Here is a 27,849-nt window from a genome sequence, read left to right as displayed (position 1 = left end):
CAGGTGCGAAACTTCCCGCTTGTCAGTGTCATATTTGACAGTAAATGGGGCCCAAATGGGGCTCCCATTTACTGAAATACCATGAATTTCGATCCGCCATTCCAAACGTGAGTACCCCAGGCCATTTCCGTTACAGTATTATAGTCAAAACATGCATATACATCCTGGTTTACATCTAAACTCCTCTGAACTAAGATGTTAAAAGCAAAAAGTTCTTCTAGAGTTCCGTACCTCTTTTGTCTATTCTATTATGAATCATTTTGAGGAAAATCTTCAGTGTGCGGCTCATCAGACTGATTGTGCGATAGTCGCTGCATTGCCTGGAATGTGCTTTTTTCGGTAGAGGAACAAACGTCGACACCAGGCAGTCTTGCGGTATTATGCTGGATTTTGCTATCAAAAGGTCATAAGACAAATTCAGCAATATCAATTTTGTTTTTCTAAGCAGTCCCACTCTTGCATTCTATAATTGGTTGCTTTTTTTCTTTGTTCAATTGTTAAGGCACAGAATCACTTTTACAACCTTCGGGTACTTTCGAATAGAAGATAATTGTCGTTCCATCTATTGTATGCCAGAATATCAGACAGTAAAGCTGAAAATGCGTAAGGAGAATATTCATACAAGAAGGGCCAACCGCTTTTTTCTTTTTTGATGCAGCATTTTATAAATGAGTTTCTTTTTGTATATTGTATCCATTCTGGTCCTGCAAGGTGGAGCTTTTCGATGACGGGATATTCATTGTTCAAATATGTTGCTCAGTTTCCAATGTCTGTTGTGTTTGCCACCGGTTAAGAATGTTCGGTATCAGTCAATTCTTGATTCAGTAGCTGGCTTACAACATGAAGTGTTACTGGCTCTTGAGGATTGGAAATTAACATGTAGCTGGAAGCTACTTATAGATATGAGCTACAAGCGCATGCGACTTCAAGTTGATACCTGATTGTCGATTTGACACGATACAGTCGGTCTTGTCAAAGCATTCTTCGGCGCCGGTGCCCGTCCGCTTCCCGGACTTCTAATTTCGACAACTGCCTGGTTTTTGTTCCCAGTCTATCCATCAAGACCCAGCTGGTCCGGCCGAATGTTGAAAAACAATCCATTGTCCCGCATAAACCATTATTTGCTGCCGGACGGTCATCGCAGGAATTTTTGACCGCGCCGCTAACGCTTTCCCACATTTGTTTACAGCAGGTAAGTCTCACTGGAAATCGCCCTCGTGAGAACTGGTCCATAACCAAGAATGCCCCCGAAAAATCCTGCAAATGAACCTGCACAATATTCTATATGAAGAAGCACTGTCCAAAAAACAACTTATCTACACTGCTTTCCTGGATAGGAACGAAAACTAGTCACTTTCGATTTCGAAAACGTCTGTTGGAAATAGGAATTATAGCTCTGATGCATTTAACTTTCTTTGTTTGACGGCAGTCTTCTAGTTCCGGAAAGCGACCCACACCATCAAGTGATAGTCTTCATCTCAAATATGCCTAATTGCATGTAATGTAACAACCGTCAATGTGACCTAAAAACGAAATAAGTTAGAATATACTATTTCTGCGGCTTCCAAGAAGACCATAAATACAACATTCGATTTTTCACTGCAACTAACGTTTTCTTATCTCTTCATAAAAATGAAAAATATGAAAAAGTGCATCTTCAGTTCCTCTTGTTAATAGTAAATATAAGTAGTAGTTTTCACGGTTATTGTTTTGTAAATGTTTTGTAGTGATTGGTTCAATTTCTTCCGGAACAGATCTTTTAACTCTTACTTAATTATAGAGCTATCCGAATCAGCCAAAGTACTAATATTTATATCTATAGTCTCGACTTTGCCTGATCTCATAGGTGTTTGAGGTGTAAAAACTGTGGAACTTCAACTCTTGGTGGGACGTAATGACGTCCTCGGCCCTATACTTAATATTATATAATATATATTATATAATTAAAAATAAATTATTTTTCAAGTGTAATGGATTCTTTTGGGTCAGTGAACACCTCCTATGTCAAAATTTGACGTCACAAAATTGGGAAAATTTCGAAAATATTTTCCCAAAATTTTGCGTGATTTTGGAATAGCGTTAACTTTGTTATTGCCCTTGAGACGGCCCATCAACTGGACTTATTAGGTTCAATTCGACTCCCATATTTTCGTGATTTTCGTGAAAACTATGAAAGCTGGAAGGTTGAAAAAAATCCTGTTTTGGATAGTGCTCGATGAGCCCGAGTGATTTTATAAAGAATGACTTTTTGCGATAGAAAGCTTCGTTTTCGAGCAAACAAATAAAATGTAAAATTTCAAATTAGAATTGGTTGAAATTGACACCAATTGGTACTGAGAAAAATACATACGAATCAACTACATCTCAAATCGATGCGGTATCCATTTTTAAAAAGTAAACTTTGGTCTGTCACTTGGATTCGAAACACCCTGTATCAATTGGTACTCTTAAAATAAACTAGACATTAATATCTACAACTTTTGTACGTCTGCAACATTTTCTCTAAATTTCAAATTAGATGTTAAAACGGGGTGACCAAAGTGCAATCAATAACCCTGTACAAGTATTCATATTATTAACATGTGAATTATTCCTTTATGTTTTTTAAATTCAATAAACTGTTTTATGCAGTACATAAATATAGTATCAACTTTTCCAAATTGTTAAAAGTGTGCCGCGGCAGAAAAAGATTGAGAATCACTGCCCTGCTTAATTCCGACAACCCCATAGAAATGCTCCCAAATTTAAACGACTCTTTACACAAGAGTGAAAACTCTCAATTCAGTTTCTTTCGTCTTTTGTACTTTTATTTTTACTCTTAGTTTATCTATTGTAAATATTAAGCTATTGAATTGTAATTAATCCGATCTTTTAAAATGTACCAGAATGGAGAAAACTATTAAATTGAAACGACGAACAACAAAATATAATTTAATTATATACAATAAATTATAGATTCCATTAGAATGCTTGGAGTAAAAATTCGGGGCAGAATTTATTTCAATAAATAGCTATAGTGTAGTTATAAAATAATAACTACTGTATGTTAAATTTTTTATATGTAGTATATTGTTTTTACATTGGTTGGCATTGAGCATCAAATAATTTTAAGCTTAGTTAAAAGTATGACTTTTGAAAATACTTTCTGTATACCAACATCAATAAATGAGCAATAATTGGAAAAGCCATATTTATTTGAATGGTGGGAAGGACTTTACAGATATTTAGTTTATTTTCTATAGTAGCCAACAGTTTCATATGAATGTTGCTTATATTGAAAACGTCATTATGAAGCAGATGCATGCATTTAATTGAAGTTAATTTTTCACTTTATCTGTTATCATATCAATAATATTTATTTAATGTAAAATCTAAGTCCTAAAATCCTACCTATATCTAAATTTGGTATTAAGTCTCATTATTGAACGGAATGCTTGACATTTCATAACGGACACTCACAGAGTTAAGCTTTTGAGTAAGCAGATCAGTATAAGATAAATACGCTCTAATCCTTCTCACAAGTCGATTATAAGAAATTAAAATGATCCATTCTTTAAAAAATAAATTAGTCAAGTTTTATTAAAACTTTATTTCCTGGCTTAAAAATGGCAAAAATTTTACATGCAGAACTTATTATGAAAATTTAATTCAATGTAGTTTGTGAAACAATTTTCTTGCATCAGGTGCTTCTTTAAGGTTTCATCAATAGTGAATTCCTTATTGTATGTGATTTATAATTTTGACCCAAGTTAGCTTAGAATTTAATTAAGATGCAATCTAATAAATATTAAAATATTTCATTTATCTATATCAAACGTACCGATGTATGATGGGTATTTTAAGCATCTTAGTTAATAAAATATTTTTGTTTTCCAATGAATTTTCGTCTTGTTTAAACATAATAAATAATTTTGTTGTAGCTTTTGCGTGATCGTGATGGTAATTAGTAAAAGACATAAATAGGCATATTTTACTACTAAGACTACTTTCCACGTTTTAATTACAAAAAGTGTTAAAATGCAAATTTGTAATATATAAAAAGTATAGCTGAAGTCAGTAATTAAGATTTAAAAGTTTAGCCGTCGGTTAGAATATTATCAAGAAGTACCCAACGGAATCAACTGGTTTATGATATTTCCATCAAGTGCGATAGGTGATTTTATCATAATTTTCTCGAGTACTTTTAAAGTGGCAGGAATTCAAGGTAAATTTATATTTTTGAGTAATATTATATTGTATTTTCCGCCAGTACTTCAGAGTTTTATTTGAAGTCAATTTATGGTCATCTAAAGCAAGACGTTTGGCATCGAAAATCGTGTTTATAGTATAAATCAACAACGAAAAAGTTTTTTTTGGTAAAAGAATGTGCCCAGATAAACAAACTAGCTTGCTTTCTGTCGACGTATATATTTAGTTCGGCATTTAGTTAGTAGTGTTGACCATTATTAATAGTGTGTTAAATATCAAGTTGTGGATGTTCAGCAGTGTTTTCTCATCTGGATTCGAAAGAATGAGTAAATATGATATGAATTTAGGCCTAATGGACTTTGACTTCCTAGAGGTAGGTATCCGTGGACCTTAGAGTTGTTGTACATAAGATCATCCATATTAAAAACTCATTAAAGTTAATTTCAGTTTTGAAGCTAACTGAACTTGCCTTGCAAAGCGCAGAACCATTTGAATTCACTGTTATCAAGACTCCGGATCATTCAGCGTTTGCTGTATGTACAGGGTGTACCGACGGAAACCACCGCGATCGATATATGGCAAACTATAATTTCAGTTTCAAATTTCTCCTAATTGAAGTTTTCCAGATATTGATCGCGGTGTTTTCCGGTGGGACACCCGGTATTATTTTCCATTTTCATGGAGTACTTTTACAACAGTGGTTCATCATATGGTTCCAATTTGCTTAAATATAAATATCCCGTACTGTAATTTTAAAATGTTATTCATCGAATTTTTACCGAGTTTATTCGTCGAAGCTCTATGGCAGTTTTTATGGTTAATATAATATACAGAGTGATTCAAAATATGAGCCATCAATTTTTGGGGCTACTGGGCTTTACTTGGCGAGTGCGGAAAAACGGATAATAATTATGGCAGATTACTTCTCGAAGGCGAAATTCCGGCTTTTTACCAATATTTTCAAGTAATTCAATTTTATCTTGACAGGCTAGTATTAGGACTTAAAAATTGGAATAAAAAATTGGAAATCTTCCCTAACCTGAAAACTATATTTTATTTGAAAAAAAAATGATTTCAGCAAACAGATGTTTGCTGAAAAGCATTTTAGCTGATTTGTGGTTAGTTTCCAAATACCGCGCTTTGGAATGTATGGCAAATGCAGCAATTTGTTACTTCAGACTCTGTCTGAAGAACCTTTTAAGAACAATGCCAATATCTACAGTTCTAAGAATACTCTTTTTTCATCAAAAGTTTTTCGTTTTACACATCAAACTGCGCAGGTTCTACCATTAATTGTTAAACAATAAAATTGATGTTGTGAAGTAAGGTTTTCCAGGAATTAAGCAGTTCTATGATAGGCTTCATGTAGTGGGCATGCGCATTGAAATGTGCGTATTTATATCTTTCGTTTAGAAACTCAATTGAAAAACTGGATTTTGAAGCATTGAATTATTTTTTACTGAATAATATTTTTATCAATAAAATGAGCTCGTCTTTTTCATATGCATTTTAAATTTACTTGATGCTTTAGTTGATTTGCGTATAAAGGGTTAGTAAAGAGAATGTTATTTGCAGGTCCAAACCAAAATATTGTTGCCAAATTTATGATCTAGTTTTTTGCAAATTTCTCAGTTTTTTGGTAAGAAAAAGACTACCTCAGGCAATTTCTCCGGCGGACTGACCCTAATTATGAATCATCATGTATTGAAATTTCTAAATTACGCTAGTAGATTTGTTTATTCTATTATTAATGAAAATAACTGAGAAAAGAATTGTAATTTTATCTATCTCTAGATGCATTTATATATATACAAACTGTAGTTTGAGCAGTTGTCTCTTCTTTCTTTATTATGGATTGGTGCTATCCATGCCTCTTTCCAGCTGGATGGCATTTCTTCACTGTTGATGTATGTGGAGAACAGTTCTTTCAGGAGTTTCCTCAGCTCGTTTGTTCCATTCTTTAGCAGCTCAGCAGCTATTTCTTCCGGTCCAGGGGATTTTTTATGTTTTCAGTTTCTGATTGCCCGTTCTACCATATTCTCATTCACATCTATATGATGTTCTTGAATAATGTTTGGTGTGGGTGAGCGTGTTAGATATTGCACTCTGCCCTTCCTTAGTTCCCTAGAGTAGAATAAATTCCCTAGTGGAAACAGCACTCCACTGATTTATCTCAATTGGTTGAATATTTATTTTGATCGTATCATCATGTTTCGTTTTTGTTTTTGGCAATAAGACCTTCGAATTTGGCTTCTTCTTGCTTGTATAAGTTATGATCATTTGCGTTTTTTGTATTCAGCCATTTCTTAAATGCTTTCTGTTTTATGTGTTCTTTTTTGCTGTCAAGTTTGCCACTACAATTCGTTCATATAGTGTATCCCAATTTTGTAGTTACCAAAGTAACATAATGTAAGCTGCATTAAGACAAAAATTAAAAAATGAAATTGTGGCTATTATTCATCTTTTCGATTTTTCTGAAAAAACTTCGATGGGAAGGCCAAAACTACTATTTTAATACTCTGTATATTGGGATATCCTAAATAACATAGACAGCTCAAGTATATATTATTTGCAATATCAGAATTATCTCTTTCATGTAAGAACCAAATTCCAATATATTGCTTGGATAAGTTAAAAAGCCTGATCTACATTTTAATAACTTAATATTGAGTCAAACTGAGCGAACTATTTTAAATGTTAAGTACCTATCTGTACCCGCAAAATCATTGGTTTTTACGTTTTTCATTTTATTGTGGGATATCAATTTTTCACCCAAATAGCTTAGAAAGTTGTTTGATGGTGAATGGTTTTCTTGCTGTTACTAACATGTCATTAAAAAAAAAATTCTGCCTTTCTCTAGAAGGGAAAAATGCAATTTTAATATATCTCGATTGGACTGAAATCTATACCAAATGAACCCTCCAGTATGGATGGGTTCTTTGTCAAACAAAAAATTAAAATTAAAAAGTCGGGCTTATCGCATTACAATCTGGAATTTATTTTAAATTGGAATGTATTTAACTTTAAGTATCTCGAATATAAGTAGATGTGGAACGTATGCCTATAAGAGCCTCATGTATTCTTTTTATCTTATCAATCCGCGATGCCACATATTACAGGGCAACTTACATAGGGTGCATAATGCGTTGAACCATAGTAAAAGCTCGACCTTTCTGTGACTTTCTGTGTAAATTTATTTATTGTTGTATTCTGCTAATTCTTGACTATATCAATTTGTTTAATTATCTTCATTTTATTTCTAAGCCAGCCATTTGAGTATGTAGAAAAATACTTAGTTCGGACTAATTTACTATAGCAAAAATAAATATTACAAACACATTAGTTTATAAATAAATTTTAATCGAAAGTTTTCTTATCAAAACCTTTGTTCTCGTGATTAAGCAATTTAAACTGAAGTGTTCTAAATCATCTAAGGTCTGATAGTTAATTAAATTACACAGTAAATATAATATCTTCAAAAGTGAGGCCTGCTCGAATTTAAACGTCGTTTCCGGTATATTTCTAATGGTGTTTATTTGAACATCTATACATGAATTTTTTAGGGAAGCATCTGGATTTGTTGCCTAAAACATATAGCTTTTTTAACACATCATATATTTGGGGCTTTTCCGTCTTATTACATTTTTGAGTTATAAAAGGCGTTTGGCACATATTTTCCTTGTTATGAAATTTCTGAAAAACTGCCAATCAAGTTGCAGTAGAACAAAGTGATCTAGTTCTATGCCGTTCCATCAACCTTTTTCTACAAAACCTTTCTTCTAATAGTTGTTTCGCCAGTTCGGAATGTCAACGAAAACATCTTGAGTTGCAAAATCGACTCAAGCATGATTTTTTTACAAGTTTCTCAAGAGCCATTTGAGCCACATAATTCGTTTTGGCATCGTTGGATAGTGAATTGAAAATTCGATTCAGTCAGGGCAACGTGCGGGAGAAAATTCTAGTAGTTTTGACCCGGAAAGCGAAATTTGACAGACACTTAGGTGTAAGATTATGAGAGCATTTCATGTTTTCCGTTTAGTCGTTGCTCATTTCTCGGAGCAAGAACGCTAATTTTTACATCATTCCAGAGAGAACCACAGGCCTTTTGAGAAATTCAATTTAAGAAATTTTTGATTTGCGTGTTTTTTTTGAGACGTAAGAGGAATAGTCCCAATTCATTGTCTTTTGAAATTACAATTTTTAAGGGCTGCTTCATACTTAATTTTTGTTAAATGGTATATTGAATTACTTATTTTAAATTTATTAATTAGAATTTAGCTGACAAGTGCTCGTTCTTAAATACATGATTATTAACTTATTGAGCTGATGTGTTTATTAGCCTTGGGATAGAAAATCTAACAAATGGTCGATTGAGTAGAATATGAAAGTCTATTTAGTTCAGATTCTGAAATAAGCAGAAAACCTGTGTGAAAAGTGTAAAAACGGTATGGTGGATGATGTTCATATGTAGCTGCCAGTAAACTAGTACTCACTCAGGCAGGTCTGTTTCCGACACAGAAATTATAGATCAATTTTTTGATTGATTTTGATATTATTCTCTTCTATATACATGAAAGAAATGTCAGTTATATGAAGTTGGTTCAATTGGAGAAAAGTTGGGCGATTACGCTGCAATGAAAATGACGCTTAAAAATGTTTCCTACAATTTTTCGTTTGTGACTTACTTGGAAAGCTGGAATTTTTGCATTTCAATATTGTTATTTTTTCGTTTTAATAAAACAATTATAGCAAAACTGCTGACGTTTTTCGAATACTCTGATGATCTTTCATAAAACTTAAGTCACTGTAAAATCCCAATTGCTAATCAGCACAAGACTTTAAGGCTTCGTTGGGAAGAAACCCTTTAACCTTCGTTGTGAAGAAACCCGGTTAGTTAAATACATTTTCAGATAACTGTCCTATAATTATATAAATGTGTATAATATATTGGGTATTGAAGTTGACATAAAAATGTCCAACTTCTGGATATTAATTTAAACAACTTATAAAAATATAAGAAACTATTAACTCGCTATTCATTGTTGAATTTAGAGTTAAAAAAGTTATGAATTTGCCGATAAACAAGCAGGGTCATATTTAAGAAGGCCAAGAAGACAATTAGATCGTAGTTTTCAGAATACAACGTCGACGTTCAAAAGGAATAAAGTTGCCAAGATAAAGTGTTCTGAACTTTGCTCTAGTTTTGATATTAACATCCTAAAATGAGATAATTTAAAATTGAAAATGGTATTTTTTGAAGTCACTGGAAAAAGAAACTTTTCATCAAAAGTATTTTGCCCATGTTAACTGTAGCCTTTTGATAGTTGTGTTACTAGTGGCTATATACAAATAATTAAAATAATGTTGTCTTCTAACTATTATTATTTGAAAAGATTTATAAATGTGTGTTATGTAGGTTTTGACGCTTTTTGGCTATGCACTTAAAACGGCCGTTATAAACCTATGTTGTAACAAGGACACAACGGTTTGCGCTCACCGATGGGTGTTCACGGGATTCAATATAGAAATAATTTTTATGGATCCGTAAGCAATCTGGCGAAACTTCAATCAAGCTTTTTATGCATCAATCATCTTATGAAATTTCGGTATCCTAGTCAAGCTTCCTTAATTTTTTAAACTAATTTTCCGACTGTTCTCGTCGCCAAATGATTCGTTTTAGGAAGTTATTTTTGGTAGTTTTACAACCCGTTTTTATTACTAATTACTTGTGTGGTTTACACCATAACTTTGCTAATGTATATTTGAATGTTTTCAAATACATTACATTATGAAGACTGAAACGGCATTCTTTCTAAGTTAATTAAATATCTTCACGCGCACAACGGAATAAATTAGACACAAATGATATGCAAAGTGCCTAGCAGTAATTTTATTTTGAACGATTAAATTATTTATACGTGGCATATAAAAACAAACCGTATTAGTATATTAAAGATTTCCACAATTAAGTTAAAAGTGACAAAGTGAAAAAAGGGACAAGTTGATCTAGTTCAGGTAAATTGTCGAATGTGACCCATCATTAAAAATTTGTATGCAAGGGTGACATACATTATTTTGTCATTTATACAAATGCATGAGGAAATTTAACAGAGATTTACTTTTCGACTCCAGGCTTTGGGACGGCTAACTTAGAACTCTTTGGTGAAGTTGTCTTATAAATAAATACCTATATTCTTCGCCTTAACTTCAAAGAGTTCACACAGATTAGGAAAGGGCGTGTTTGTAGCTGTTAGGGTTGTTGGGGTATAAGGAAACCTAAAACTTATCCTTAACCCAACAACTATTTAGGTTGGAACACATTCCTGGTACAAAGGCGACTTGTTAACATGTTAACAACTCTTCTGTGCCGTGTGCCGGCGGCTTTGTGGCATGACTTGCTGAACGAGGCGAACGACTACAATTCATCAAAATTGTTGACGTCTTAATAGGTACTATTTGACATTATATCTTGGTTTATTTTTTCAGTTGAATAGCCCGAACCTTTTAAATGAATTAAGCAGGTATTACATGACCAAATGCAGTGTCAAGATAAAATAAATTAATATTAATCTTGGACCGTTTCGTTCTTTATCATACCACTTTCCGACAAAGCACCATATTTATGTGCACTCGAGGAACCGACAACCAAGGCTTCTTTTTAATTTGTTAAAATACCTGTTACACTTGCACTGGTGAAGATTATTTATGCTGTTGCAGACCTTTTGATAAAGTAAATGGTAAATTGGAATTGGGTAGGGTACCGATTACTTGCCGGTTAAAAATGGCGCTCAGGTTTTCACGACGAGCAAATTTATAAGCTTTATTAAAATTAGACCGGAAGATTCCTGAGAGCCGTCATTATAACAAATTGCTCTCGTTTCAGGTACATTCCACAAGACACTTTAAAGGGGAAACCTCCTCGTCTTTCCAATTGGAACTGCCAGTGTACCTGTCCCGACCAAAGTATACAAACTAAATGTTTGTTTCATCCCTCGGTTTTCACTGCGCTTTTCAATCATAATTCTTATTTTCGATTTAATGGGTAGTCAATGGTTAAACAATAAGTGTCTTGTTTGTAACGGTAAATATTTGATATGTTTTTGAAAGGAGTTCTTTTCTTTCAGTTCAACGTCCAACGATTACAAGACGCTCACACTCTGTCGTCACAGGCGGCGGCAAGCAGTGCGGCGTCGAGCGCCGCGACGGCGGCGTCGGTCGGCGCCGGAGGAATTCTTGGGGATACGCACCCCCTTGCCGCGCACCACCACCCCTTATACCTGCAGGGTTCTGCCCATTCCAGTGGCGGGTCTGTTAGTTCAACCGGAGGGGGCTCTCCAACAAGTCCTCTCAGGCCGGGCAAGGAAGAAGAGTGTAGCTTGCACGGAAGAAGTAGTACTGAAGGTCAGTTACGAAAGGGCAATTCCAATTACATTGCGGCATCTGAACCTTTAACTTTATTAAAATACATAGTGACTGGCAGGAGGTTCTAGTCCAACCAGTTTTCAATATGTTTCATTAACTGACCATGTTAAAAATCCTTTGTTTTGGATTTACTAGTAGCTAAAGTTTTAGCTTAGACCACAAAATTGCTAATATTTAGGAAATCACTTGGAATATTTGAATAGCATTGTTCAGGCTTTGAAGAACTGAAGAACAGAACATGGTTCGCAATAAAATATTTGTTGAGTTCAATGAAATATTACTGATTTAATATCAAGAATTAGGTAGTTAAACGACTTAAAATTTACCTACATGTTAGATAATGTAATTTGAGTATTATGTGAGGAAATTTTAAAAAGGGGAGATTGTAATATCATCAGGACAATGAATTTTCAGCCGTTTTTACACGTTTGTTGAACAGGACTTTAAAACACATTTTTAAATCAATGGCATTTACTATTCAAACTGCTAAAATTGGAATCAAATTCTATTTATCTATATATACATTTTCAAAATATATTTCTGTTCAGTTCCCCTTTTGCATGAGAATTGCTTAAGAAAGAATGATGCATCAAACTCGAGAGCAGTGCTCGTTTATTGTGACAGGGCTGGAAGAGTTATAACATAAATTTTAATCAGATTTATTATGAAATAAAATGATGAAATTAAATATTAATTATACTAAATATGAAATATTTAGTTAAGGCAACTCACATATGTACACAGTAAAATTCAGCATATATCTGTAATGTTTTCAATGCCATCTTTGTTGCTTTTTTGTTACTGTTACTCGCTGTAGTGTGTCGCAGGATACCCTCTAGGTGATAGTTCATGATTACTTTTTGATAAATAATTTGTTCTTATTGCGAAATAGGAGCACTATTTATCAATCTGTAATAGAAGACGTGAGGAAATTCTGTCTTTTTTTTAAGGCAAAAATTTTTGAGGCAAAATATCCAACAAGAAGTTTGTAAAAACTTAAAATCTGTATTTTACAAGAAATTATATCAGTTGCTTTCCCCGATTCAAATAAAATGCGTACTCCCTCAGGTCTGATGAAATCGAAAGATCTCAAACGGTGCAAATCATTACAGAAGAGGAAGTCAGTCATATCAGCCCATGTAAATAATTAATTCAGGTGCACTTCAAGATACGGTATCTTTTTCATCAGTAGAGTAGTTCGATGTAATTTTGCATATGGAAGCGATTCAAACAGTCAAACATTTCAAACTGTTTCTAGACGTGTTGGTAAAACTGCGATGTTTCCGCGTGCAAGTATTCTGTTTGAAAGGCAAACGGGCTTGGTTTGTAACTGGAAGAATATGTTCTGTAGTCTGTCTTTTCTTCTTTCTCTTGTCGGAGAACACCACAACAAGAATTTTTACGGCTAGTTCAAAATATCAAAAAATGCGAACTCTATTGAACAATGATTATATAATCAACAATATTCAGATTGGAGTAATAAAGAAACACTTAGAACTGCGGTGTTTTGCTCATTTTATCACAATATTATTTCAAGAGAAGTGATTTTAATATAAATTAACTTATCTCAACTTGGATGTGTAACGTTTGATTAATTTTTGATTTGTGAAATCACGCCCAATTAATTGCACTTTATTTTTCGTTTAATTAATAATTTTCTAGATGACGGGCTTAACAAAATAGAACTGGTATAGATGGAACTGTTCCTTGATAGATGAAAAATGTTGTGAAAATTCATCCAAAAATTTGATCTCCGAAAAATTATTTTAATAAATTATACTCTTAATGAAAAACCATTTAATTAAATAATAATTATTATTCAACATACTAAAACGATGGAATGCTACAATAATGTGAACCACATTAAGAGTGTTTAGAAGAAAAAACAAACAGAATTAATAGATGGAAACTGTAACTATTCCCTCTTGATTAATAGCCTCGTAATCGGAAGATTTATCCTCAAGATATAAAACCACATCTAAATAGTGGCGGTCGGTTTAAAGATTGGGTTCCCTCAACTTGTCAACTATAAATATTATTTGATGATCAGATTTTATCTGGTTAAGGTATGGGATTGTCTATAATGCTATAGACGTATAAATTAAAGGGCATGACAACAAAAATTCGCTTCCGTTTTTTGATATCAGAGTCCATAGATGATTAACATCAAATGCCACTAATGCTTTGAATATGAAAAAATACAGGGTGGTAGACTTTAATACGAAAATAATTTGTAATAGAGCATTAAACTTGGCATTGATCGGGTTTCTTTATTTCAGATAAACAAGTCCGCGCTGCCCGTGCAATGTTTTAGATCAATTGAAAATCATGCCATTTATATACAGGGATATTCTTATACTGACATTTCCTATATTGTTGTGCAGAACAGTCCCTAGAAGTTTTATTCCATTCTGTATATATGGACAGTACAGATTTATGTACCTTAAATAATGAAGACTGATTAATCAATACCAACTTACATGCTCGATTGTAAATTGTCTTTCTATTGATATCCGAAAGGAAAATTTAGTATCGATCATATTAAGATTTATATTTAAAATTAATTGTGGTGAATATCTCCAAAATGCAAATATCTCTCTTTATAATATGGATTGTTGAATGAAATGTTTCAGGGTGTGTACAACGTATGACCATAGTTTCGTGATGACTTGAGTTTTGATTGTTGCTTGTCACACATTGTTGTCTCTATTGACTGAGCATACAACGACATTTTCTATAACAGAAAATATTCTTTCAAACAAAATAAATATTTTGGATTTATATTTTTTCCTCTTATATTACGATACACTTGTGACATTAATCCAGATTTAGTTCTACACACAGTCCACTAAAGCCATCCATCAAATTTGTAAGATAGAAAAATGATACTTTGTTTGTGATAAGCCGCTCGATTTAGATCGCCCCCGATTTTTGGCCACCATGCTTCAAAGTGTTCTTCAAAGAAGTAAAGCCACAATTAAATATCGAGCAACCATTTCAAGTGCAAAGTCAATAATTAAGCGATACGCGTATTTATTATAACGAGTGTAATGTAATTTGAGTTAATTGGCTTATGTCTACAACGCTTTATATTGTATAATTAATGACTAGTTTTTGTTACGATTAGATATTCTTGGATGTTTCTTGCTTTGGTATAAATTATTTAAAGGCTGTGAGTCTTAGCCAGTTTTTTTTGGAGACAAATTAGCTATGGATGAATTACGGCAGATGATCATTAATAACTTAAAATTAAACTTAATTGTTTCGTTTGCTTCTATTATAATTTATAATTTATCTGAAGGTATATTTACTATTATATATATTATATAGAGCAGATTATTTTATGGTTATTAGATTTCGTTGTGGACAATTTTTTCAAACTATCCATAAAAACTTCAAATTTGACTTACCTTACGCAGAAAATTAAGTAACATATAGTACGGTTTCTTTCGTACTAACATCATTACGAGCAAATCAGCTGTATGATTTTCTTGTTCCACGTGTTCACTTTAGCCTGAGAACTTAATAGAACCTAACCACTGTAGGATTCCCTTCTCTGAATGGTTTAGAACAGCACCAGGACCTTGATGAATCTTTTTCAAAATAAATTCTCGCCGCTGACGAAGCAACATTGAGCCGAAATGGAATTAACAATTTAAAAAATCCGCATGTTTGGTGTGTCGATAAGCCTCAGGCAATTGGGAGAAGTAACTTTCAACACCACTTTTCCATAAATGTGTGGGTTTGTAAACCGATTACTTGTTTGGCTGTACATTTTACAAAACCGTTTGACGAGATAAGTTAATTTACATATGCAAATTTTGCAAAATAATTTGATTGATATGTAAGCATTAGATTGATAATGTTCCGAAAAGTAAACACTTTTGCAGTAGAGAACCTTACACAGAGTTATCAAGTTTTTAGCATTGTCTCCTAACTTCTTAACATTGGTACTATTGACTCTCTTACTTAAGGTACCAAAATACTTTTGCGACAATCTGTTTTGATTGCGTCCAATTTCATTGCTTTGCTAAAGCGACCTTCATTAAATATCATAACACTCTGATTTGTTGCAATCGAAACTCACGATTCGTTGGTTTCGGCTCGGTTTTAATCGCGCTTGTATGTTGATTAGTAATCAAAGCTATTTGATTCAGTACTCATTTGTATACTTATCAATACCAAGGCGATGGTTTATTTATACAATTCAAGGCAAAGATCAAATAGGTTTTCAATATCAGGTGGAAATTTCTGTTTTAAATGCAGGATTTTTTTAAGTCCATTTTCTTTCTGGAATTCCGATGTTCGTCAGTTTAAACTCTACTAATGAAAATTACTAAAAAAATGCGAAAATATCGGTTACTTACCAGAAACAATATTGAGTAATTTTGCCAGATATAATACATTACTTGCATGATAGGACTTTTAATTCTTAGATCTTGTGTTTTATGGTCATAAACCTAGTAGTGGATTCTCATTTGTGAATGGAAAACTCAAAATAATCAAACTAAAACGCCGACTAAATCTTATTTAATATAAGACAAAATAAGGCGTTAAATATTGGCACGCGAGTAGCAAATTCATCATCGTTTAATATGATTGTAAGTTGTTCTAATATTAAAACTCATCTGTTTTCTTTTGGGTCTTACTTTGCAGACATAATTAGTATACAGAGACATACAAAATATTCTGTTTCCTTATGGCTGCAAATGATTTCTTCTACTAGTAAAGGTATCTTTGTTCGGTTCAGAAATGTTTAAAAAAATCTAGAAATTCTCAATTGACTTCCTAGTCCGATCTTTTTAATCTGAAATTAAGTTCTAATTATAAAACCTGTATCTGTATTTTTATTTTTTATCTCATAAATTATCGAAGTTAACACTTTGTGTTTCAGATCGTCAACCTGGCGTCGAAGAAGATGACGATTCACAGGATCCAGGAAGTTCGAGGGCGCAGTATGTTTCAGCCAATTGTGTGGTATTCACGCATTATCAGGGTGATGCTGCATCTGTGGTTGATGAGCACTTTAATAGAGCACTAGACAAGACTGCACCACACACGAAAGGTAAGTGATTATTAGGTGTACTCGTTTAGGAATGAAATTTTCGTTTTAGGCCTGTGGGGCTCCACATTGTTGAACTTGTTATTCAGTTGTTTATACCAAACGTACTAATTTATTACCGAAAGCTACGCTGTCACGAATTTTTTTCCAAACAAGAAATTCTACAAAACGCCAGCTGGGCATTACATTGTATCACAAAAAGCAGCAGCATACATACAAGCTTAATGTCCTTTCGAACGTACGACAATACAAATGAGCTCTATATGGCGCCAAAAATTTAGCATGCATAAACACATTGATATATGATCGGCCATTAGTCAAGACCAGTTTTGAACGAAAACACAGTCGCAGGGGACACATTATAACATTATCCCGAATAAATCACCACTTATTTATGTCAGTTCGCGACTACTAATTACCAGCATAAATACATCAGATTTTAGAAATATATGGTTGCCCTACCGAGATTCCTATAGAGGGAACAAAGCTGTTCAAAAATTTTAGTTTTTGTCTGCATTTTTGCTTTTGTATTAACATAATTAAATGGTAAGGTTTTCACACAAGAGGTTTTGATGAAATATTTCATTTCAAATCATTATCTAGGAGCTCACTGGTCACTGATAACATGACTATTTGCGCTTGTGAAAGAGGGGCGTAAAGAGAAAACTCATTGTTCAATTGAGCATTTTCAAGGTATTTTGGTAGCCTCTGTTGTCATTTTCAAGATTCTGCTGATTTGGCAGTACCAATATTGTACATACTTTCCTGACTGTGTTTCAATTCCAAATCAAAATTAATTCCTGGGTTTCAGTCATTTATTGTCTCTGTTTATCAATTAAAATACCAGTGTATTTTTCCACTTAAGGCTTAAAGTAGCAACAACGCTACACATAAAAACTGATTATGGAAAATACACCGAAACGTATTTTAATTGATAAATAGAGACAATAAATGACTGAAACCCAGGAATTAATTTTGATTTGGAGCACCAATATTCAAAGTTCGTGTGACTTTTTGTGACAAAACCACCATAGTTTACTCACGCACGTAGTCATAACTGAATCGAGTTGCCAATTCTCTATCCAATGATATAAAAACGAACTGTGTGGCTCAAATGGTTCTCAAGCATCGATAAAAAAGGTGGCGTCATGTTTCAGTCGATTTCACAATTAAAAAAACAGCAAAACTAAAACTGTTGACTACTTTTTTACAATAAACATAAAACTGGAACCCATATTTGCAAAACGCAAACGGTGCTTTGGAGACAAGCTTGAGATGAGCTTGATGTAAAAATGCAAAGCCGCCCAAAATATTATCAAAGTTTAAAAGTTTCTTGTGAAAAATTCAATGGTTTAATCGGAACCAAATCCACACTATCGGTAATCCCAAAGCTTCTTATATTGAACACTGGAACTCAAATTTCCATATCTGAAGCGGTTCTTTAGCGAAAAGCTTGAGATGAGCTTGATATAAAAATACGAAGCCGCATAAAATATTTTTAGTTTAAGTTTAAAAATTAACTACGAGAGAACCAATGGCGCAATCGGTACCAAATCCACCCTACGATTCAATTGAAGAACAAGGGACTAAAAGTTTTGCATGTACAGATTGTAAAATATTTATAGATTGGAGATCATTATTACCAGCTTTCTTCAAGCCGGCGCCCCATCCTCCATTTTCTACCCTTAATCCTCAAGAAGTACATCACATAATCATGAACTTTTTCGAGGAAAAAAGACACCGAACTACGGAACCGACATGATTATTTAATTGTTCGCCCTTAATTTATACTTAACTTGGCAGTTCGATTTCAGCTTGTTTATTGTTAACATTTTTGTAGAAAGTGCCTGTTCGCACGGCAATATTTCTAAAGGCAAATTTTACGTTCCAGTTTAACGAAAGTCATCAACCAAACGAAACACGCTCCAAGTGCCGATCATTCACTAATTTAATTTCAAATTTAGGGCCACTTTTGTCTGACCATATTTGTCTGAATTTCGTTCAGCTGCAGTTATGCACAACCCTAAAACTAAAATTAATTAGCGAATTAACTTTGTTTTTCTAAAAATATTGCCTAAACAAAAAACCGCGAAACAATAACTTAAAAACGAAAATGATGCTCAACTTCCGAGTGATGATGGAAATCAACGAAATTTTAACTAATTGAAAACGTCCGTTAACTAATTAATAACCTAAAAGTTCTGATTTCAAGCATTATTTCGCCACAAGCGCAATTTGAGGTGCCACGCAGTGAGGCGCGATGAGTTATAACTCATCAACTCATAGAACGGGATAAACTCAAATGCAAAACTCAACACAGTGTTACATCCAGGCTAATAGCTTCTGCCAACAATAAATTATTTTATTATTAAATACGAGTAGATAAATGTTATACGGTATTATTGTAAATTCATATTATTATACTCGCTGTTTTATTATCTCCGCTGACGCCTCGTTCGAAAATCTTAACATCTGATATGGTACTGTTTCTTACAACAGTTATATTATGAATCAGTATAAGCCATTCTAAAATCATGCACGGCGAGTAACGTAACTGTTGCAATGAGAAAGAGATGATGCTGCATCAGGTTTTCTCATTAGTTGACTCCTCAAGCATTTATTGATCGTTGAATTTAACGAAAAAGCTCGTTAAATGGCAAGTTAGCCGTTTTATGCGGAGGAAGCTAAAATTGTTAATTAAAACCAGTCAGATTCACGTCATTTCCGACTGCAGAGTATCAAGATATGTCCGAGAACCTCCGAAATTATTTTTAGCCAACTTTGAGCTGCTATATTCAACTTATCTGTAGAAGCTATTTTTTGGCAAACGTGAATGTGATAAGGGATTAAAAGTTTTTCTAAAAATGCTTTCGTGCTGGTAATAATTGGTGCAAACCCTTTTCTCGATTTCTGTTGATCGACTTGTCAATAACTAGGTCTTGTTGGGAAATAAATTTAATTGACAAAATTCCTATAATTATTAGTTTAATCTAATTTTCCATCAATATTTATTAGGTAATGACAATCTGAAATAAAATTACTGCAATTAAACAGCAATGGCGATTTTTATTTACAATCCCATGGATAATTCTAGTCATATTTCAACACATTATTGAACCATATAAATGCCGAGGCTACTGGGAACGTGCAATGTAATTTATAAGATTCAATATAAAACTATTTCTGGTATTTTCTATTATTCATTTAACAAGCTGTGATTATTTATAATATATTAGTGATATTAACGGATAAGTGGTTTGGAATGACGATTTACCGCTAATAATATGTGCAATATCGTTAGTTTCATAGCATATCGGTAGAGGTATAAATTAAATTGTTGTGGATACCCACTTAAGTATTTTTGTGCTTAAGTCGATTTATTAACTGTTCATGTATATTGCTAATTATTTCGAGCTTTGCTTGCATTTTAATATGCTTAACAATTTTATGAAAAATCGATATGGAAAATGAGTTGTGAAATCGGTCCAAATCTAGGAACGTTTTCTAGTAAATCAAAAAGAGGAAACAGAGATTAAGGCGTAGATAAAAAAGGTTCCCGACCTGCCAGTCAAGGTGGTATATTAACTCGTACTCATTGGATGGTACCCAAAAGTGGTTTACTGGTATCTAAATGTAAAGAGAATTATTTTATTACATTGACTTGGAAACGTCCTATATACGAATTTTATCGTTTGTCGAGCATATTTTTTATTAGACGGTACTATTACGGATTGAGCGCAAATATGACGACAGATAAATACGTAGTTTGCGAAAATATGGATATGGAGATAATGTAAATGAACAGGTATGACGCAAATATTATTTTAATTGGTCAACTTTTTTGGCAAATTCTTAGAAATGTTTGGTAAATTAACAATGGCAAACTCATAATAAGATTTATTCTTTCGCGCTAAACTAAAACGCTTAATTCAAAAACGATACAAAGCAGGTTAGAGTAGTGGGTAGAAAAAGTTCCGAAAAAATCACGGTTTTTAATCATGAGAACATCGTCATATTTTTCTGGAATAGTGTGAAGTCGGCAGTAGTAAGAGCATGAAAATTTACCAGTAGCTAATTCCAAAGCATAAGAGACACACCAAACAGCTACAGTAAAGTAAACAAATAACTTTAACATGAAATTTGGTTTTGTTGATATATGCATAAATAATTAATAGATAGTCGATGGAAAATCAAAGCCAATAAATTATAGCATCAGATTAACTTAAGAACGCCATAAACCAAAACTAAAGCCCGTAGGTTGGAGAGTGGCGTAAAATTATATGCTATTACTTTATACGAGTAGTACCCTCAGGTCATAATTATCATCGTAAAACCAACATATTACCATAATCCGCATTTAATAATGATTAATCGCCCATTGCAATTCTTCCTCTCCAAGGTTTCCAGAATACAATGGAGGCAACGATATACGCATATTTACTAGTTCATTTATTTAAATAAATACCCTTTCTGCCTAACAAGGAGCCATTCGTCAAGGGCATCAAGTATTTATCACCAGAACTGGGCTCTGCGGTGGGAATCAGCAGCCCCAGCGGCAACCTCAAAGGATAATCGACAATATAAAAGTGAAGTTAACATTCAGAAATAAAAAAATAATCAGATAGCATTTTATATAAATCACGAGCCCAGTCAACATTCTAAACTGCATCTTCCGTTTCTGTTTCTCTTGCTCAGAGTTCGCTGCAGGTTCTTCTTTTCGGTCTTGCTCAAACTGGTTCCTGTCGTTTGGTCACCTTTGGCTGCTCGATCGAGGATTCATGTTAAGAGGATAAGATTCCTTTTATCGATGCCTTACCGCTTCTTTGGAATTTGCGCATCAACAACGTCATTGGTCATTGGCTGCCTTAATTGGTCCAAATTTGTTGCGTTTTCGGTCTTTTTTGCGTCGGCTTCATTGGCGTACAATAAAACGTTTTTCGTCAAGAATGTCTTCTCTCTTCTTTATTATATTTCTCTTCGCTCTTTTTCTTTTAATTCTTAAAATTATTGACATCTTCTAGTTGCTTATTGACACTTAAATTTAATTTCACGCAAGATTGAGGAGCAAAAGTATTTCATTCAAAACTCCAATCAATGAAATTTATTCTATATGTCTCCTTTCCTCCATTTGTTTCATTTTTTGGTTTCCAGATTTTATTTTTCGACTAGCAATAACCAAACTTTAAGTAAACCTTTACAAATATTTCATCATTGCAGTAAGAAAAAAGCGTGTATTGCTTCAGTGTTTCCTGATTTTTTAATTTTATACCACTCCAAATTCATGCATCAAAATATGAGTTTACTAATAAAAAAAAATCTGCAAGTTTTTGAAACTGATTCAGTGTTTCTTGAATTTCTATAAGTCGGATATACCTATGCATAGGTGTATTTTTTTTGGGCAATATGTCATTGGTATTTCCTTTGCAAATCAAGTGGTGCCATCGAAATACAAGCCTATACATTCTGTCCTTAATAAATTAAGCAACTAGTACTAATTAAGCATGTCTCAATTCCATACTTATTGGTTACGACGCTTTATATAATTATAAATTTCGAATAGAAACCTTCTTATTGGTTTTTGCCATATATTTTATTTGCATTCTTGCTGTAATAGCAAACGTGACTATTCTTCTTTACAGTGATTTCGCAAGCCTAGCGGTCTTCAAATGCTGATCCTAATTACCGCACTCGCTAATTGTGTGTAATTTTCTTTTTATGTAAATGGTTGTCATACCATATGGAAGGATTTTATTATTTCGGCGTAAAATGTGTTGTAAGCCAGGTCTAACTCTCGTTTTTCTTCTACATATATTCTCTATTTGGTGTCTATGCATTAAGATTTCTACGCACCGTAAATGGTATTCATAATAGATGTAGCGTATAGTTTATTACGTTTATCTGATGTAGGTTATGGAATTTTATATACGTGTTTACAACGTTGTTGTTGTATGAAATAGCAAACCTCATTTAAGTAATATATGGCTTGATTGATCAAAATCGAGTGTTTTTGCCATTTGATTATGACGTACACGCGTCTAGATAATTCGATTTACTCGGAATGTGCGAATTTATTATATAATTATACTCTCGCCGATCACTTTCAATTGCCACTGATCCACAATATCCGCTCTGTAATATTCTAATTCATTCTATCATAATATTTTGCCATTTTATTTGTGCGTCAAAAATTTTAATACCAAGCAAAATTTTCGAATCCTTTGGAAAGTATCGTTGTTCCAAATACTTTCATTGAGAAACATATTTATTTATTTATTCAACCAGAAAACAAAATGTCTTTACATCAAACATTTTGACCAACTGACATCCTACAGAGATTGAGCATCTGTTCGTCGGTCGAAACGAAAAACCAGCAAACTAACAAAAAAAACTTAAAAACAATTCATAAACTTTCCATTCAGTAACTACAACATTCATATAGCATTTCTCTTAATTTTTTATTTTTTTAAATTTTTTATATATTGGCTCTGGGCCAATTCTTTAATTTCTTCTTTATATTTATATTAGACTTATCACTAACAACAGTAATTTTGCGATCCTGCGGTAGACTATTGTACAGTTTTATAGCTGTTAAATAGCTATTCTTTTACTTACGGTTTTGTTAAACTCAGGTACCTGTACTGTATTCCGTGTTTTACTTTTTGAGTTCATGAATTCACCTTTGAGATTCATTAACAGACATTAAAATTTAACAAACATTAAAGATTTATGGATAGAATTATGGAGATGTGGAAAAACATTTATTTTATGGCGAAATTCAGACAGTTTATATTTGTAAACTAATAATTATTTAAAAGGTTAAAAAGAGCTTAATGAAGATCCGATCTAATTGTTCGAGAATGATTGTATATGAAAATTTATAGTATTAAATCAACGCCTTTTTGAAATAATACATTATGTACCGTATATCCTAAAAAGATGAGCCAATTTGAACCTAAATCATTGTTACACACTGTATACTTTTGATATTTCCGTCTAAATTTTATAGACTATTTACATAGTAAATAAATAAACTCAATACAGATGTTGCTTTTTCTATTAAATTACATTTATTTAAACTATCAATAATAATAAAATGCAATTATTGCCAAAACCGTTAGAAATAGATATAAAACTTCATACACGAAACGTGTTCAGAATCTTTGGGAGAACTAAAATTTGTTTCAAATTTGTTAAAACTGTAATTTAGAGGGCTTAAACATAATCGCATTTACAATAAGTGACTTAATTTTTACTTCTGAAAAAAACTGGAAGTGTCACATTGAAAACATATTTTAGGTGTAAGACAAAGCCGCTTGAGCGTGACCAGAAATTTTCGGAACTATTGAAGTGTGTTTTTGAAGTTACGGATAACAGCCCATATTCGTGAGACACCCTACCCTATATATTCTTATATATTTCTGAATCAATCCATGTCAACCTGACTTCCTAGAAGGAACGCGCACGTTGTCGAAAGTACACATAAAAATTATTTAATCATGATGTTTAGTCAACAAAATGTTAAGAATTTAATCACAGTCAATTCAGGGAAGTAGATAAGAATATAATAAAACATTCCGTCGAGCAACGGTTATCTAGAATAGCTAACTGGAAAATCAGTTATAACATTTAATGTTGTTCTGTTCGTATTATGCAATGTTGTTTCCTTGTTTTTGCTTTGATTGGTGTTTAGAGAACTTTTTTTCAAAAAGGGCCATTTTAAACTGAAATATATTTTTTCGGATTGAAGCAACCAAATACAAAACCAAAAGGATTCATAAAGAAATCATCATCAACCTTAGAACATCTAGGAATTTATTGTTGAGAATCGAAGGTTTATTCATAAAACATTTTTGCGTAGGTAGATAAGTTGTTAGTGAATTGACAATTTGTTTAAATAATTGGGAAACCCAAGGATTTACAAGTTCTAGAGGTTAACTTTAGTACAACTACTAATGTTGATATAGTTTCTAGTATATAGTTATTAAGGGATAGGCATGGGCTCCAGTTCTGTTATGAAACGCTTCCTTGTTCATAAAAGCTATACTTGAAACATTGCTATTTATAGTTCCTTGTTCTTGAATAGTGTATTGTATTATTTACAATGTTGACCTATACTGATAGTTTGTCTGGTGATCATTGAACCACTTTAAAGTTGAAAAGCTTAGAAGCTTTAAAGCTGAAACAAGTTGAAAGTATATCTCCAAGTGCTCACATATTCGCGAATTAAACTCAATTTGTGATCAATCATTTACACCCGACTCTTCAGTAAGCTTCAATAACTTTTTTGGCTTCGTTGGTTAATCCGCTATTTGCGGGATTAAGGAATTCATTATCATGTTCACTGTTCACTGTGACACCCAGGAAAATGTATTGCATAGTGAAATCGGAAAAGCTCTGTGCGACGAAATTTGAAGAGCATAAAATATAATTCTTCGTTGTGAATTGAAATATATTTTCTGTATTTTTCTCGAAAGCCCCAGTAATAGATACCTTAACAGGAATTTTGAACCAGCTGGAACCTTTGAACCAGTGGGAAATAGAAAAGCCCTCAAACATTTTTAAGTTAAGGGTAAAAATTAGACCAATTCACATAAGATACATCAATGAATTTCGATAAGTTAAAAAATCGATGTTGACTGGTTCTGGTGTTTACGGAATTTATAGCCCAAGATCGTCTGGTATGAGTATCGCCACACTTTTATTTCCAAAAACCATGAATTCGTTTGAACATGCACTGGTCAATTCGGAGAAAATTGTTTCAAGACTTTGAGACTTTCAACTGCAATTTGCTTAGCAATGTTCCTGATGATTCTGATGACACCTATTCCTGTATTTTTGCGCTACACTTGCCAGACAGAAAGAAACACTAAATTCATGAGCTCTGGAGATGGCTTAAATTTAGCCGAAATCTTGATCCAAGTAAAAGAGTTTATTTTCTGTACTTCAAATTTTATTAAATTATTTAACAACATATTTAAATGAAATGCTGCGCTTTTTAAATTCCGACTACGTGATCATCTTATGTCCCTTGTGCTGAGAAGAATCTCATCCTTGTCAAGTTATTCATCAAAAAGTAATCCAATAATACAGTTAATATGGTTTACAATGTACGTGTGATATAATCCTTGTTCTTGATTTACATCATACATTTTCCTGCATACGTATTATTGACAATTTTTTTGTATCTTCCAACATTCTGATTAAACCGGAACGATTCACTATGACTCGGTAATCATTCAGCGACTGGTTTGAAATATAAGCTAAAAAATAGGGGTACTTCTATAGAATATCCAGAATATATTCCAGTAGAATTTTTTTTTCAGTAAACCCACTGCTGCCATTTGGCTTTGATAATCGACATATTTAATCGTGAAAGTAATGGAACAATTTATGATAACACATTAAACATTTGGTTAAACGATGTGTTCTTTAAGTCACGGTCAAAACTAGTTTATGATGCATATGCTGGCTTAATGCCGAGCTTCAACTTGATATATTTAAGCCAAACAAACTGCCTCAAAAATGCGTTAATTGCATATGTTTCTGTTACAAAATATGGTAATTTGAGTCCTGTGTATAATAGAATATAAATTCTTCTCCTCGAGAACTGCTACTGCTGTTAGCCCTCCAAACGTTAACATCGAGAAATAACTATCGTTATTTTTATGCATGAAAAGAAGACTCGGTAAGCAGGATACTTATGAAGTCAAATCGAGACGACTTTTACAAGTATTAGACTGATGGCAGAAGTTTGTGGTTTCATACATTTAAAAACTGAAACACTATTAACGATTGTGTGATTAATGTAGATAACTGCCAAAAGAGAACAGTGTTATATTGTATAATACTTTTGTCAATAATACTCCCATATTTTTAGCGATTGAAACAGCAAGCGTTAAGTGTTTTATTCAATTCCAGGGAGTTCTCCAATGTCCGCCCGAAATTTCCCCCCCTCCTTCTGGGACAGCCAACACTACAGCGGAGCAGGAGGAGGACACCATGGCTCCTCCGCTGCAGACCTTTATTCGGACCATTATCATCCTGTGGATGGATGGTACCAATACAGTCAGCACCATCGTGCCGTGCACGATTACCATCATCATAACATGGCCGCTCAGTATGGTGGTTTACTCTTACCAGGATCTCGACTTCATATGAGCTCACATGCCCCTTGTAAAGGCATGGACTGGCAGCATCCCTCCATTGAATCTCCCTACTCATCTTATCCTACAATGTCAGGTAAGAAATTATCTTGTATTTTAAATCTGGATTCTTCCATTTCGAAAACGAATTGTTTTGAAACGTACACATCATTATAACGCAGTAAAAGGAGTTTTTTTTTGTGGCATATGAATCATTTTGGAGAAGTTCAGGTTTGCAGTGCGCTGCATGAATGAACCTTGTAAGTGTTTTTATTTAAATCGTAATTAGCATCTCCCGATGAGATTTAGTTACGCGTTAAACGCTTCAAATAAAGTACAATCTCACTAGTCCGGCACTATTGAAAACCAGAAGTTGCCGGATTATTGGAATGTTTGCATTACCGGATTATAAAGAAAAAATCATAATAAAAAAATAAAGCATTTCAGAAAGAGAAAACATATAATATAAATATGTACGTACATATTTGTTTTATTGTTACTGAAACATATCTGAAAATTAACATGAAAGTACATACATACATAAGTTTTAAAACACGTAACTGTTAATTGAGGTCGGCTTTTGTGCAACTGGCGGTCTTTGCTTAAAAACCTTTTCTCACATGTTTCGAATAATTATAATATCTTTGGCCGATATGCTGTTTTTTTCTGCCCATGTTATGCAGGTACTGAAACAATTAAATGCTTTACCTGATTTACCTTTAACAGTTGTAGTGGTTGGTGCCTCCAGTAGTTCCACAAGGCTTTCTTTTTCTTGAACTGCTTCACACATTCCTTCATCTGTCATAATTTGCTCTGTTTCTTCGATCCCTTCAAACCAATAATTCAAATTTTCTTCACTTGTCTCAAATCCTCTTTCTGATAGATTTTGCTACCAATAGGCAACAAGTAGGTTATCTTCAGGACCCAAGATCCCATTCTTCTCTTGCTGATACAGCATTATTGGACAACAGTCTCCACTCTCGTCTGCATTCTAGATTTGGTCAGTAAGAAGACCCAGTTCCTCTAGTTTGTCGT

General features: G+C 33.2%; 1 protein-coding gene and 1 long non-coding RNA gene across 3 annotated transcripts in view; both read left to right on the top strand.

The window, feature by feature from the left end:
- The window catches only part of LOC109535789 (protein vestigial), a 58,888-nt gene that overhangs the window by 21,979 nt on the left and 9,060 nt on the right, over positions 1-27,849 (top strand). The window contains exons 1-4 of one of the 2 annotated variants that reach the window (XM_019901793.2): positions 4,242-4,561; positions 11,313-11,589; positions 16,505-16,675; positions 26,591-26,911. In XM_019901793.2, the coding sequence (XP_019757352.1) occupies positions 4,475-4,561; positions 11,313-11,589; positions 16,505-16,675; positions 26,591-26,911 (856 nt within the window). In that variant the 5' untranslated portion in view covers positions 4,242-4,474. Of the gene's footprint in view, positions 1-4,241; positions 4,562-11,312; positions 11,590-16,504; positions 16,676-26,590; positions 26,912-27,849 lie in introns of those variants that run through there. The other variant, XM_019901792.2, reaches the window with a different exon arrangement.
- On the top strand, positions 68-1,605 carry LOC125503819. The gene is made up of 2 exons (XR_007281080.1): positions 68-107; positions 1,190-1,605. It is a non-coding gene; the product is annotated as an uncharacterized LOC125503819 (long non-coding RNA).

This window comes from Dendroctonus ponderosae, unplaced genomic scaffold (genome assembly GCF_020466585.1).
Source record: "Dendroctonus ponderosae isolate FM_Combo_2020 unplaced genomic scaffold, Dpon_F_20191213v2 Dpon_F_20191213_3, whole genome shotgun sequence".
NCBI lineage: Eukaryota > Metazoa > Arthropoda > Insecta > Coleoptera > Curculionidae > Dendroctonus > Dendroctonus ponderosae.
This window is presented reverse-complemented; position numbering and strand designations above follow the sequence as displayed.